This window comes from Pipistrellus hanaki (genome assembly GCF_964339955.1).
Source record: "Pipistrellus hanaki genome assembly, chromosome: 4".
NCBI classification, from domain to species: Eukaryota; Metazoa; Chordata; class Mammalia; order Chiroptera; family Vespertilionidae; genus Pipistrellus; species Pipistrellus hanaki.
The window spans coordinates 52,055,555-52,070,523 of record NC_140506.1 but is presented as its reverse complement, the minus strand read 5'-3'; the positions used below and the strand labels follow the sequence as shown (position 1 = coordinate 52,070,523).

The 14,969-nt window shown below is 35.4% G+C and overlaps 2 protein-coding genes across 2 annotated transcripts in view; both read left to right on the top strand.

Annotated features, from left to right (window-relative positions):
* The window catches only part of LOC311621597 (solute carrier organic anion transporter family member 6A1-like), a 79,558-nt gene that overhangs the window by 46,263 nt on the left and 18,326 nt on the right, over window positions 1-14,969 (top strand). The window contains exon 9 of the mRNA XM_084881794.1: window positions 4,747-4,942. Within this exon, the coding sequence (XP_084737920.1) occupies window positions 4,747-4,942 (196 nt within the window). The remainder of the gene's footprint in view (window positions 1-4,746; window positions 4,943-14,969) is intronic.
* Window positions 9,441-14,969, top strand: part of SLCO4C1 (solute carrier organic anion transporter family member 4C1) — a 105,002-nt gene continuing 99,473 nt past the window's right edge. The window contains exon 1 of the mRNA XM_084881792.1: window positions 9,441-9,496. The gene's annotated coding sequence lies outside the window, so the exon portion shown is untranslated. The remainder of the gene's footprint in view (window positions 9,497-14,969) is intronic.

Here is a 14,969-nt window from a genome sequence, read left to right as displayed (position 1 = left end):
GCATCAGAGGGTAATGGAGAGTTTTTGCCCGATAAATAGAATGGCCATTTTCTATATATATAAAAGCCTAAGCAACCTTTATGACCCAACAATTCGAATGTTGACAAATAAGGCTTGTCAAATAGTTTGACTTCCACTGGTCACTGTGATGATGCTGAATGCAGGAGCTTCCCCTTTGTGGTCAGTGGTCTCCCACAGAAAACCTCCTGTAGCCAGCCAACCTTGCACGGTCTCTCCCCACCAGCCAGCTAGGCTGAGAGACCCCACCCATGCATGAATTTGTGCACCGGGCCCCAAGTGTGTATATAAATAAGGATTGCCAGATTGAGGGGGAAAATCCACTATGTTACTTAAAAGAGTCACTGCTAAAATATGAGGACATGACAAAGTTGAAAGTCAAAGAATCTAAAAAGTTGTACTATATTAATACTAACCAAAACAAAAGGTGGTGTAACTATAATAATTTTAAATATAGGATTCTTCAAAGCAAGAAGCATTACTTAGTATACAGAGAGATCATATATAATGTCAGAAGAGTCAACAAGTGAGATAGGTAATATAATTATACATGTTTATGCCCTCAACAATATAAATTTAAAATATATTTAAAATTGAGTTAATTAGATATTAGTGATTTTAAGTCAATTAGATATTCTTATGAAAAGAAGATAAATCTTGACCTCTACCTCACTACATACACAAACACAAATTCTAGATAATAATAAAAGCATAATATATAAATCTACCGAACTGCTGAATGGCAGAAAAATCATCTGGACAACTTTCTGGATGACCTTCCATACAAAGTCAGCGGGGTTGCGAGGGCAACCGAGCCTGTGAAGGTCTACTCTTGCACAAATTTCATGCATTGGACCTCTAGTTGAATAATAAAGCTTTTTAGAATAAGGCATAGAAAAAGGTCTTCATGGCCTTAGATATAATTTTGATTCACTCACACTGGATAGCTATTGTTGTGTTGGTTGTTGTCATTTTTTAAATTTGACAATGTGAGGGAAAAGGGGTCAATGCCCCTGAGTAAATAGTCAAGTATTTTATGTTTTAGAAACTCTTGCAGCACACCTGTGTGCCACTGCATACTGGTTGAAAATCACTGGCTTAGGCCAATAAGACTGACAGCCAATATTTTCTTACCTGAGTTGGATTCTCAGTTTTCCGATTATAGGTGTGTTTTGTTTTCCAAAATGTATAGTTGTCAAGCACAAACTGAGTAAGTCTAAGTTCTTCTCCTTGGTCAAGCACAGGCCATGCAGTTGGGAAGAGAAATTTTGAGGATCAAACATTTTATACAAACTTCCATTCTTCCTCTTGTTTATAACTTACTCACTCTTGTTTTTGTTGGTACCTACTGCCCTTGACTTCTGTGATTCTGGGGTAAAATGTGTTTTGCTTCTTCTTGACTTCCTTATCTTTAGGCTTATTGCTTGCCCTATGAAGTCTCCTGTTTCAATTTCCACTCTCACAATTTTCTTGATAAATGTTGCCTCTACTCTGTACTTTTTTGCTTATTAATAAATGAATTTGTCTGAAAATGTCTGCCTTTTAATGAACATTCATATGTTTACTCTGCAACTAGATATTATTCTAAGCACTTAAATATTAATTTATTTAGTTGTCCTAACAATCTTATGATGAAGGTATCATTATTTATATATTTTCTTTAGTAGCCTCTCATACATTCAAATATAATTTTATTATTGTTTATTTTTAATCATTTTTAATTTTTATTATCACATTTTTATTTATTCCATGAATTACTGAGATTTTCAGTTGCTAAATATATGTGTTTCTTTCTCTTTTAAAATAACTGATTGTTCTAAGAGTTAATTTTTAACATTTTTAATAGTGTTACAAGCTAAGTCTATTTTGAAAACATTGAATTAAAATACCATTTTGATTTTGGATTTTTAAATTTCTTGAAATCTGGGCAGTTTTTACATAATATATTTTATATATTTTTAACTTTATTTTCAAAGTTTGCTTTTTTAAATATCCAATTTAATAATGTCTTTTTAATAGTTTAATTTTACTTATTTAGTATTATTGTAAATTCTAGCTTATTAAATAATTTTTAACTTATTTGTATTTTTTGTTTATTAATCATCTCTTTTTCTTCATTTTACCTCCCTCATTTGGGTTAGGAGATTTTAACTAACCACTGACAGTTCACTACCCCTACTTTTCAGGAGCGTGTGTGTGTACATTCATATGTGTTTGGTCTAGGTTACTAATATTACCTTTTTTAAAACTAGCTATAATTGTAATTATTTTGCAAATAACATGCTCTCTGACAACTTTTTATAATTTTCGCTTTAGTATTGATGTTGTGAATTTCTTTAGCTTGCTTCTTTATATGCAAGATGCAATTAATTATTCACTTTTTACTTCTCAGCAGTTGAAATGTACTTTTATTCTCAAGACTAATGTTTCTTTAATTATGGAAAATTCTCATTCTCAGTAACAATTTTGCAAATATTGTTTTTCTGGTATATCTTTCATTATATTTCTCATGACTACTGTAAAACATTTTGTGGAACTTCTTATACAATTGTCAAGGTCTTTTAAAACAAACTTTATTTTTTGAATTGTTTTATATTCATAGAAAAAAAATTGAAGATAGTAGAGTTTCTATATATATATACTCATAGGTTCCTTTTTGTTAGTATCTTATGTTAGCATGGTATATTGCTTAGAATTAGTAAATCAATATTAATATTACTAAATAAAGTCAACATTTATTTATATTTCCTTATGCTTTCACATAATATCCTTTTTCTGTTCCAGGATCTCACTCAGAATACCATATTAGATTTAGTTCTTATGCCTCCTTAGTTACTCTTGGTTATGACAGCTTCTCAGACTTCTCTGGTTTTTGATGACCTTGACAGTTTTAGGAGTGCTTGTCAAGTATTTTTTAGAATGTTTCTCAATTGGAAATTATCTAATGTTTTTCTCATGATTAGACAGGAGTTATGGGTTTTGAAAGGAAAACCACAAACATACTACTTTAGAATTTGACCATCATCTTGCTGAGGTGATGTGTATCAAATTTCTCCACTGTACTCATTTGTCTTTTAAATGCTTATTTTAGTTATTCTTTTTTTAATTTTTTAATTGATTTTAAATTGATTTTAGAGAGGAAAAGAATAATAGAAACTTTAATGATGAGAGAGAATGATTGATCAACTGCCTCCTACATGCCCCCTGCTGGGGACAAAGTCTGCAACCCCTGGCATGTGCGTTGACCTGGAATCAAATGGTGACCTCTGGTTCATAGGTTGATGCTCAACCACGTAGCCATACCAGCTGGGCTCAGTCTCTTTTTTTTTAAAGTTGCATGCTGGATGAATAACATAATGCTTTTTTAAAAATATATATATATATTTTATTGATTTTTTACAGAGAGGAAGGGAGAGAGATAGAGAGCTAGAAACGTCGATGAGAGAGAAACACCGACCAGCTGCCTCTTGCACACCCCCTACTGGGGATGTGCCCGCAACCAAGGTACATGCCCTTGACCGGAATCGAACCCGGGACCTTTCAGTCCGCAGACCACTGAGCCAAACCGGTTTCGGCTAACATAATGCTTTATTCCAATTTATTAATTCAGTTTCAAATGTCTCTCGTCTGGGATTTGAGTTTTTATTTTAACAATTGAATTTAAAAATATCCAGGCTTCTCATTTGTTCTTTTTTTTATCCACCTGCTCTTATTTTTTTATTACATTCTCTTATGATTGTACTTCTTCATTTTCATTGAAATTACACTGTCAATCTTTTCAGGCATTTAAAAGTTATTTATAAGACTGTCAGATGATTCTATGCTATAAATTTAATCTGATGTTAATGAGATTTTTGTTTGTTTTTTACTTATATTTATCTTCCAATTTTCCTATTTAAACCTACCATTTCTATATGTTTGGTGCAGAGATTATATCAATGTATGAAATTACTGTGCTATCTTTATCTGAGTTTTTTTCTAACTATATTTCTTCTCTTCCTCCTGCTCCTTTTCTCTCCTTCTTGTGCTTTATCTCTTTCTAATCCATTAGGCTTCATGGAAAAGAAAATTATATCTCTGAATGGTTATTCTTGAGTCCCACTTTGTTGTGAGATTGTTGACATTACACAGAAGAAATGGGAGGCTTGGTTTACTACCGTGTTTCCCCAAAAATAAGACATCCTCTGAAAATAAGACCTAGAGCGTGAAAAGTTAAGACATCTCTTGAAAATAAGACCTAGCACAATTTATGAGAAAAAAAATTAATATAAGACACTGTCTTATTTTCGGGGAAACAGGGTACTTGGTAACAAATCTCTGTTTGTGAACCCTTGTCCTTATGGGCATGCCTCTTGCTACAAACCATAAATCCAGGCAGCTATATATTAATAGCTTTCAATAAGACAGTTGTCATATTCTGTTTGCATGGATTAAGTTTTGGGTTTATCCTAGATATCGTTGCTACCATCGGAACAAAATTGACCAGTTCTGTCCTTAATTCCATTAGGCCTATAGCTTCACCCCATTCACAAAATTTTATTAATTTTAAGGTTCAGGCTTATTGAAATGTATATCATGCCTTCTGTATCAAATTTTCTGTCTTTTTATTTAAATCTACGTTTGCTATATATTTAGAGCAGAGAGGAATGCATCCATGTATGAATTTTCTGTACCATCTTTAGTTGATTATCTTTAATTGTGTCTCCTCTTTCTCCTCTTTCCCTTTAGGACTTGTTTTACTTCCAGGAGGTGCTTTTGGCCAGGTTCTGGGAGGCGTCATTGCTTCCAAGTTACATATGTACTGCAAAGGCCTTATGAGATTTACAATGACTACATCTGCTATGTCACTTGTGCTGGTTATGCTTGCCATTTTTGTACACTGTGATCCAATACCATTTGCTGGGATCAGTGAAGATTATAACGGGTAAATGTAATTTTGTATATTAGATATTTACATCCAAATCCAACAATGTATTTTTTTAGTCAATTAACTATTATTTATCCAGTGACTTTTATAACTTTATCATTCTTAGAATTATTGAACATATAAAAATGTAAAACATAGTTTTACCTTTCATATTAAAGGCAGAAACAACAATGATAGCTTATTACATGATTGTTTATGAATGCATAAAATACTAAAGAAAAAACACATTGAAATGATTCAGAACCTAGAAGTAGAGTTGTGTGCTAAAGTGGCTAGCAATGCAGGATAGTACTGTCTGTACAAAGCTAGACTTACCTTGAAATGTTCTGAAATGGTATGTCTGCCTTCTTAAAGACATCAAAGAATATAATTGAAGTATATCTGAAATTATGCATGAGTAATGTCTCCTTTAAGCTAAACATACAAAAATTAAAAGAACTTGGCAGAGATTGATATTAAGTACAGGGGAACAAAACTGGAATTGGAAACCAAAGAACTGAGCAAGTAAAACATAAAAATAAAGTTCCACTTCCAGCTACAATGGTCTAGCTTAAGGCAGACCAGTGCTCTCACTGAGAACACTAGTGACTAGAAAAGCTATATAAATTTTTTAAAATCTTGTTTAAAGCTGCTTGGCAAGTAGGAATTTAAAAGCCAAAATCCTGAAAAAGGCAAACCTTTGAGAGGAGGAACAACCTTCTGTAATTCTCCTTCCCACCCCACCCCTCTCCAAGGATATTTGCTAACTTTGTATATTGATGAGAAACTGAGAGTTTGGACACAGGATCCAGGCAATAAGCATCTAGTAATATGACAAGAAATCAGCACAAATTTTTGACCTATGATTCTAAAGAGATAAAAATAGAGCATGGGACAGGGCAGAATATCAGAGATTAAGAGAGAGGTAGACAAATGAGATAACACTCTGTTGGGTTTTCATTCAATTAGGAAGGTAAGATGCTGAAATTGAGCAGAATCTTGGAAAAAGCAGAGAAACATTTTCTCAGTATTGTGATTCTCTTTACATAAGAGATTAATGTGTTAGGGAGATTAGAATGTGTTAGGGGGAGGAACTCTGGTGAACACGTGTTCTCAATGAAAGGCTAAGACCAATGAATGAGGGCCTTTCTAAAGTACTATAGCCTAGCCAGAAATTAATTTGTTCTCTTTTAGAGTGATGTGATCAACAAGCATTCTACCTAGCAGCATAATGAGACATCCAGTGCTCTGCACAAAAGATAATATCGATATATAGAGCTATAAATTATCTTTGGCAAAGATTTGCATTAAAAAAATTACCAAGCAGGCCAAGGACATGGTAAAAATCTATGAGACAAAACAGATGATAGAATAGACCCACAGGTCTATTCAATATGATCCAGATATTGAATAACATGTGTTTGAATGTGTGGGACCACTGACTGTATATTTTTTTCAATAAACATATAGTCAGCCTTTTGTGTCCTTGGGTTTCACCTCTGATGATTCTCAACCAAGGATGGAAAACAGTAACTTTAATTGCAAGTTGGGAATCCACATATACAGAGGGTCAACTTAAGTTATGTAAACTTTCAACTGTGTGTGGGTTAGTGTGGATAAAAAAGCTGTGGCACATATACGCCATTAAATACTATGCAGCAGAAAAACAGAAAAGAAAAAAAGAAGGGTTTCTTACCCTTTGAGACAGCATAGAGGGACCTGGAGAGTATTGTGCTAAGCAAAACAAAGAAGTCAGAGAAAGACAAGTATCACATGATCTCACTCATATGTGGAATATAATGAACAAAATAAACTGAGGAGCAAGCTAGATCCAGAGACTAGCATGGAACAGACTGTGGAATCCCAGAGTGAAGGAGGGGGAAAGTGTGTGAGTGGAAAGAAATCAACCAAAGAACTATTACACAACCCATGGATACACACAACAGGGTGGTGAAAGACTGGGGTGGGATGCGGGTGGGGTGGGTGAGGGCTGGGCTAGGAGGAGTCAATGGAGGGGAAAAGAAGACAAATGTATTACTTTCAACAATAGAGGTTTAAAATACATATTCACCATATCAACAAACTAAAAATGAAAATAATTATATAATGTGAATAGATGCCAAAAGAGCACTCTGACAATTTAGGAAACTAGGGATGGAAGGGAATTTATGAAAATATAAAACTAACATCATACATAGTGATTATTTTGTACTGAATGTGTTTCCATCTCCCACCAAATTTATGTGCCCTAATCATCAGTTTAATAATATTAGGAGGTAGAGCCTTTAGGAGATAATGAGGATTAGATGAGGCCATGTGAGTAGATCCCACACACACACAATGGGATTAGTAACCTCAGAAGATGAGGAAAAGACCAAAGCCTTTCCTCTATTCCTCATGTGAAGGTACCTGAGAGGATTATGGTCTTCAGTCCAGTAAGAGAGCCTACACCAGACATCAGAACTGCATGCATCTTGAGCTTAGACTTAGCTTCCAGGACTGTTCAAAATAATGTCTGTTGGTTAAGCCACCCAGTTGATTGTTTTGTTATAGCAGGCTGAGCAAACTAAGAGAATGATAAACCACTGAATGACCAGGAATACAATAAGAATGTTTGTTTGTTTTTTGGGGGGTGGGGGGTAATGGTAAAATATGTACACAGATAATAATTTAATAAAAAAAAAATATTGAAAAAAAAGAATGTTTGTGTTGAAGACTTCTATATCAACATTGTTTTGGAGCAGGGGTCCTCAAACTTTTTAAAGTGGGGGCCAGATCACGGTCCCTCAGAGAGCTGGAGGGCCGGACTATATGAACTACTAATTCCTATTGTAACACCTTGGCTGCGCTCACTGCCCAAAAAACCTGGCGGGCAGGATCAGACTCCCCTGGGGGCTGCATGTGGCCCGCGGGCTGTAGTTTGAAGACCCCTGTTTTGGAGGCTCTAGTCATTACTGGAAGAAAAATAAATAAAAGGCATTCAGATAGGTAAAGTAGAAGTACACCTGTGTTTATTTGTCTATATAGAAAATTTAAAACTTGTAAAATGAGTTTGGCAAGTTTGAAGGATGCAAGAGCAACATACAAAATTCTATGGTACTTCTATTTACTACATAAAATTGGCAGAAATTAATATTAAAAATAATATTGTTAACAATAGTATCAAGAAAAGATTAATAATACAGGAATGTATAGTATTTCTATGTGCTATTTACAAACAACTGGACATATATATTAAATAAAAATATTGATGTTCATATCAAGAGAAATAAATACTTAAGGGTAAATATGATAAAAGATGAGCAACAACATTAGTCATTAGGGAAATTCATATTAAAAATTACAATATGAAATTACTATATTCTTCTTAGAATGTCTAAAATAAAAAAGACTGATCATGCCAAGTGTTGATGAGGAATACAGAAAGCCAACTGAAAGTCTTATACACTTTTTTTTTTAAAATATATTTTATTGATGTTTTTACAGAGAGGAAGGGAGAGAGATAGAGAGCTAGAAACATCGATGAGAGAGAAACATCGACCAGCTGCCTCTTGCACACCCCCTACTAGGGATGTGCCCGCAACCAATGTACATGCCCTTGGCCGGAATTGAACCTGGGACCTTTCAGTCCGCAGACCACTGAGCCAAACCGGTTTCGGCGTCTTATACACTTTTGATGGGAATGTAAAATAACACAACCACTGTGGAAAACTGACAGTTTCTTAGAAGTTAAATGAACACATACCATATTATCTAAACATTCTACTCCTTAATATTTATTCAAGAGACATGAAAGTATATGACCATACAAAGACCACATAAGGATCAGCTACATGAAAGAAGCCTGACAAACAAAACGGACATAATGTACTACTATATTTCACAAAATGCTATGAAATTCAAGCTAATGATAGTGTCAGACAGATGCCAGGGTGTGGAGGAATTACAAAGGAGCACAAGGAAAATTTTGGGGCAGTTGATTGTTAATATGATTGTGCTGATGGTTTTAGCCAGTTAGACTCAGTGGATAGATAGAGTGTCAGCCTGCAGACTGAATGATCCCAGGTTCAATTCCAGTCAAGGGCACATGCCTAGGTTGTGGTCTTGATCCCCAGTAGGTGGTGTGTAGGAGACAGCCCATCAATGATTCTCTTTTATCATTGATGTTTCTATCTTTTTCTCCCAGTCCCTTCCTCCACTCCCTTCCTCTCTGAGAGGAAGGGAGTGGGAGAGAATATATATATATATATATATATATATATATATATATATATATACTGTTTATTCTATGTCAGTTATACTTTAATAAAGCAATTAAAAAAGAAATATTTTATGGATCTCATTGGTACCTTGATGTATACATTAATAAATATATTATACAATGGCATTATAATCACATTCAATCTCTTCTTTTACAGAACAGGGAAGTTGGGAAACCTGGCAGCTCCTTGCAATTCTCATTGTAGATGCTCATCTTCATTTTATCTTGCTGTATGTGGAAGAGATAATATTGCATATTTTTCTCCTTGCTTTGCAGGCTGTAATCAATCTAAAACATTTCAAAATGAAAAGGTAATTATTTGAGTTATGCTTTTTTCTCTCCAGTAAGGGGTTGAGCTTGTGGATGCTGTTTACCTTATGGCAGCTATGCACATAATTTAAAATTGAACATTTGTTTTCCCTGTTTGTTCTTTGATATTTACATGAATCAGGTCTCATTTTAAAATTCCCCTATATATTCATTTTGGGGGCCATTTCTGTCAGAATTCCTTATTTCCCTAGGTTTTTTACTAACCCATAGACAAATTTTTTTTTATCATGGAAAGCAGCTAAATACTCAGCTACTTGTTTGACTCCAGATTCATTTTCTTATATCCAAAGTTGCATAAATGAGCTTTTATCTAAGTAATAGACTGTAACTTCAGCTTCTCCCCTTTAAGTAGAACAGAAGTAGGGATTCAGGCTTTAAAAATTCAATTTTTCTCTCATCTGGGTAGTTTTGTAAAGGGGAGAAAAACAGAGACATGTATTTCCTGACCTATAGACATCATACTACCTCCCTTATTAAGCAGTAAAGTCCTTCCTTTATTAGTTATAATAATCAGCTCCTCTGATTCTCTTTCCTTTCTAGATGTAGAATTTCTACTCCACCAGCTTTCCTGAGGTTCTGTCTTTTAGTTGTAGTTTTCATATTTTTGTGTGAGGCAGCAGTTTAGGTGTTTACCTATGCTGACATCTTGGTTTCTCTGTTGTGTTATTTTTGTCATATGTTTTGTTTTGTTTTAATATATTGTAGAAGTATTTTATTTAAAAATATATGTGCATATATATATATATATATATATATATATATATATATATATATATATAAAGTTTGCTCCATGATATTTGTCATAAGATTCTCTTACTATACTTGGGAAAACTACAAAATGAAAGTTCATATCATGTTTTGAGTAAGCTTGAGGAACTGATCAGAAGAGTAGGTAAGCTATATAAAGTCATGGTTCCCCTAAGGCATAGATCTTTGACTCAAACCCAAGTCTGTTTGTGCTTTTTTCAATATACTTCTTAATCTCATACATTTTCATATGTTTTTAATGAAATGTACTATTATTGTTGTTATTTTGTATAGTTGGTATGCATTTATATTTACCTAATCATTTCCTTGCATTTCCATGCTTTCATATGAGATCATTTTCTTTCTTCCTGAAGAACCATATTTCACCTTCTTTTGTTTAAAAAAACAAAACAACAAAAAAACAACCACCTGTTTTCACTGGGTTTGGAATTCTATATTGGCATTTTGAAAGCCATTATGTTATCTATGTCTCTGGCTGCTTTTAGGAATTTCTCTCCCTCTCTCTCTCTCTCTCTCTCTCTCTCTCTCTCTCTCTCTCTCTCTCTCTCTCTCTCTCTCTCTCTCTCCCCCTCCCGGTAGTTTTACTTTAATGTGCCTAGATATCGTTTTCATTGTATTTATTTCGGTTGGGTTTCATAGAACATCTTTAGTCTATAGATTTCTGTCTATCAGTTGGAAAACTCTCAGCTATTATTTCTGTCTCACTTGTGTGTGTGTGTGTGTGTGTATGTGTGTGTGTGTGTGTGTGTGTGTGTGTGTGTGTGTGTTTTGCGGGGAAGGGAGAGGTGTATTAATATACTCTTGCAAGTACCAATGCATTTTGTCTTTAAATAATACCCATTTATTAGCTCACAGTTCTACGGTCACAAGTCCAAATTATGACAGATATGACAAGCTCCTCTGCTCAGGGTCTTAGGCTGAAATCAGGGTGTGGGTTGCGCTGCATTCCTTTCTGGAGGCTCTTGGAAAGAATCTCCTTACTAGGTTGGTTAATTCAGTTCTTTGGTCTATAAAATAGGGGGCCCCTTTTCACTTGCTACCTGTCTGCTAGCTCCAATTTTAGCTCTTTGAGGGCCCAATTCTTTGTCACATGACTCCCCCCATCTTCAAGGCCAGCAACAGAAAATCTCCCTTATCACATGCTTTGAATCTCCGACTTCAGGAAAAGCTCAGTACCTTTTAAGGCTTACCTGATTAAATGAGCTTTACTTTCTCCTTTTAAAAGTCAACTATTCCATATAATAATGTAACTTAGTAAAATGTGTAGAATCCATTAATTCACGGTCCTAGGTATGATGTCCCATGAAGAGGGGGGTGGATTTTAGGTGCCATCTTAGAATTCTGCCTACCACAGACTACAAATAGACCTTTCCACTGTGTCCAGTACTCTTTTGTTCTTTTCTCTATTTTCCATCTCCTTCCACCTTTTTGCTTAAATGTATGTACTTTCTGTTGACTTGTCACATTCTCTATTCTCCAGTATCTACTTTTAAGCCCATTAAGAGGTTCTAAGTTTACTCATCATATTTTTCACTTCTAACATTTAAATTTTTGTCAAATCCAAATCCTGTTAAATTTCGCATCATTTAAGATATTTTATCCACTTTACCATCCATTTAAAAAAATCAGTGATTTTAAAGTTCTTTCTGTTAAGTCCACTATCTAGATAAACTATGAGTCTATTTATATTTGTTTCTCTCTTAATTTTAAGCTAAATATTCTTATCAGTTTATAAACCTTGTAATATTATATTAAATCCTAAATGGTGTGTAGGAAAAATAACTCATATCATATTTATTATTTGGCTTCATGTATTTTCAGGATGTGTTATTATGTGCATGATTTTTTATAATTGTCACATCTAATTGTTTATTTTATCTTTATAAAATCTCTTTTTCCATTTCTGGTAATACTCTTGTCTTCAAGTAATATATTACATTTTATATATTAAATAGTTACTCTAGCTTTCCTTGGTGATTTTTTCCCATGGTGCATCTTACTTCTATCATTTTATTTTTCAAATATTTGTGTCTTTATGTGTAAAGTGTCTCTTGTAGCCAGCATATAATGTGGTTTTGCTTTTTCTTCAATTTTGTTAATCTGCCTTTTAATTGGATATTTTAGAGTATTGACATTTATTATAATTATTGCCATGGTGGGTTAAGTTATACCTTCCTGATCATGGGTGTGGCTCAGTGATTGAGCACCAACCTATCAATGAAGAGGTCATGGTTTGATTCTTAGTCAAGGCACATGCCCAGGTTGCTGGCTTGAGCCCCAGTATGGAACATGCAGGCAACTGATCAATGATACCCTCTCATCATTGATGTTTCTATCTCTCTCTCCCTCTCTTCCTCTCTGAAATTAATAAAAATATATTTTTAAAAAGACCTACCTTTCTTTTTATTGTTTGAATTAAATATATTTTACTATTTAATTTTTATATAACTTTTGGCATTTTAGTTCTATCTCTTTGAATAGAATTCCATAGTTTTTTGATCCTCTCAGAGCCTGATATCTGGTGATTCTATAATCTGTTACTTAAACCTTCTTCATAATTTCACTTCTGCTTTTAGTCAGCCTAGGTTCTATAGCATGCAACCATTTTTTGTACTATATATCTTATGTCTGATCCACATCTACTTTTCATCTTTCTTTACCCTTCTCATTGTTCCAGGAGACTCATCTATAGAATGAGAGCTCTTTTACCTTCCAGTTTCTGGGTGGATTAAAGTAAGAGTTCTAGTGGAAAAATCAGAAAGATGGTGAAAAAACAGTGAAGTTGTGTTTATTTTTTGGGTTCTCTCTCTGAACCATGGACTAATGGCCTCTCTGGATGGAAGGTCTTAGTTTCTTTCAGGGAAGCCTCCACATAACTATCTCCTTTTGATAACCACTTCTACTTTAAGGTCCTTCAGAAAATTCATTCAAATCAGGGGTGGGCTGATCACAAGCTGCTGCTCCTCGGACCAGGGCGGGCTGCGCATGGCTGCTCAAATTTACTTTCAGAATAAATGCTGGATCTATCTACCTCTGATCCTTAATCTGATCCCAATCACTATTGCCTTGTACCTTGTATCAAGATATTGATTTCAGAGAGGAAGGGAGAGAGAGAGAGAGAGAGAGAGAGAGAGAGAGAGAGAGAGAGAGAGAGAGAGAGAGAGAGAGAGAGAAGGGAGAGAAAAGGAGAGAGAGATCAATGATGAGAGAGAATCATTGATCAGCTGCCTCCTGAACACCCCCACTGGGGATCAAGCCCATAACCTGGGCATGTGCCCTTGACCAGAATCAAACCTGGAACCCTTCAATCCATAGGCCGATGCTCTATCTACCGAGCCAAACTGGCTAGGGCTTGATTCAAGAGCTTTTTAATGCTGTCTCTGCTTTCACCTTAACAATCATAGGTGACACCAGTAGTCTCAATATAATAACCAAGTGACATTTTAAAATATCATCTATAGGTAAGATATGTACACATATAATACCTTAATTAAAAAATATCATCTATAATAATAAAAGGATAATATGCTAATTAGACCAGATGACCTTGCGGATGAAGCTGGGGCTTTGAGGGAAGCTGGGTTCTGGGTGCCTGCCAGCTGCTGGAGGGAAGCCTGGGTCCTGGGTGCCAGAGGGAAGCTGGTGCCAGCAACCGGGGGAAGAAAGGCCTAGTCTTGCACACATTTTGTGTATCAGGCCTCTAGTCCCATATAATAAAGGTGCATCTGAATAGCTGAACGATGGTTGATGGGGGTGGGGCTGGCAAGCACGTGGTGCAAGGCCAGCCAATGCGCGCATCAGTGGGCAGAGAGAGGGGATAGTAGTGATTGGGGGTTGGCGGTGACCAGTGGCGACAGAGAGGTGACTGGGGGGTGGGGCCAGCCACTCACCGGCTACGCCATCCCCTGATCAGCCTACCTGGTTGCCTCCCACAGAGGGAGGCCAGACTGCAGCTTAGTCCCCAGGGAGCAGGCCTAAGCCATCAGTCAGACATCTTCTGAGAGCTCCAGGATTGTGAGAGGATGCAGGCCAGGCTGAAGGGCCCTTTCCCCTCTCCCCCCGAGTGGATGAATTTTCATTCACCAGGCCTCTGGTTTAAACATACACTGAGTGGCCAGATTATTATGATTTCTGAACGCATAATAATCTGGCCACTCAGTGTATATCCTATATATTATAATAAAAGGCTAATAGGCAAATTGTCCCCTCAACCAGGAGTTCAACCAGCAGGCAGGCCAGCCAACCTAATCTGGCCACTCACTAAGTTTAAAAACCAAAGTTCTTAAATTGGTGTTGTAATTATTTATCAGTTTTTGTATAATTGAATCTCCCCTCACTAATTTTATTTTCTCTTAGTTTGCTTCATGTTCACTCTGCTTCAGCCACATTTTTCTCCTTGCTTTTATGAAGCATGATTCTGCTTTCCTACCTGAGATGTAGTCATTGAGGTAGTCACTCATTATGATAAGTTTACCCCTAGAAGCCCTACATTTCTATTGTATTGTTTAATGTGTTTTCATAACACCCAGAATGATGTTTAGTATTTAGTACATCAGCACTAAAAAAATATGGTGGAATGAGTAATTTGGCAGTTTAGATATTTCTTTTCTCTCTCTTTCTCTCTTTAAACTTAATTTTTTAAAATAAATTTCTTTATTGATTAAGGTGTTACATATGTGTCCTTAT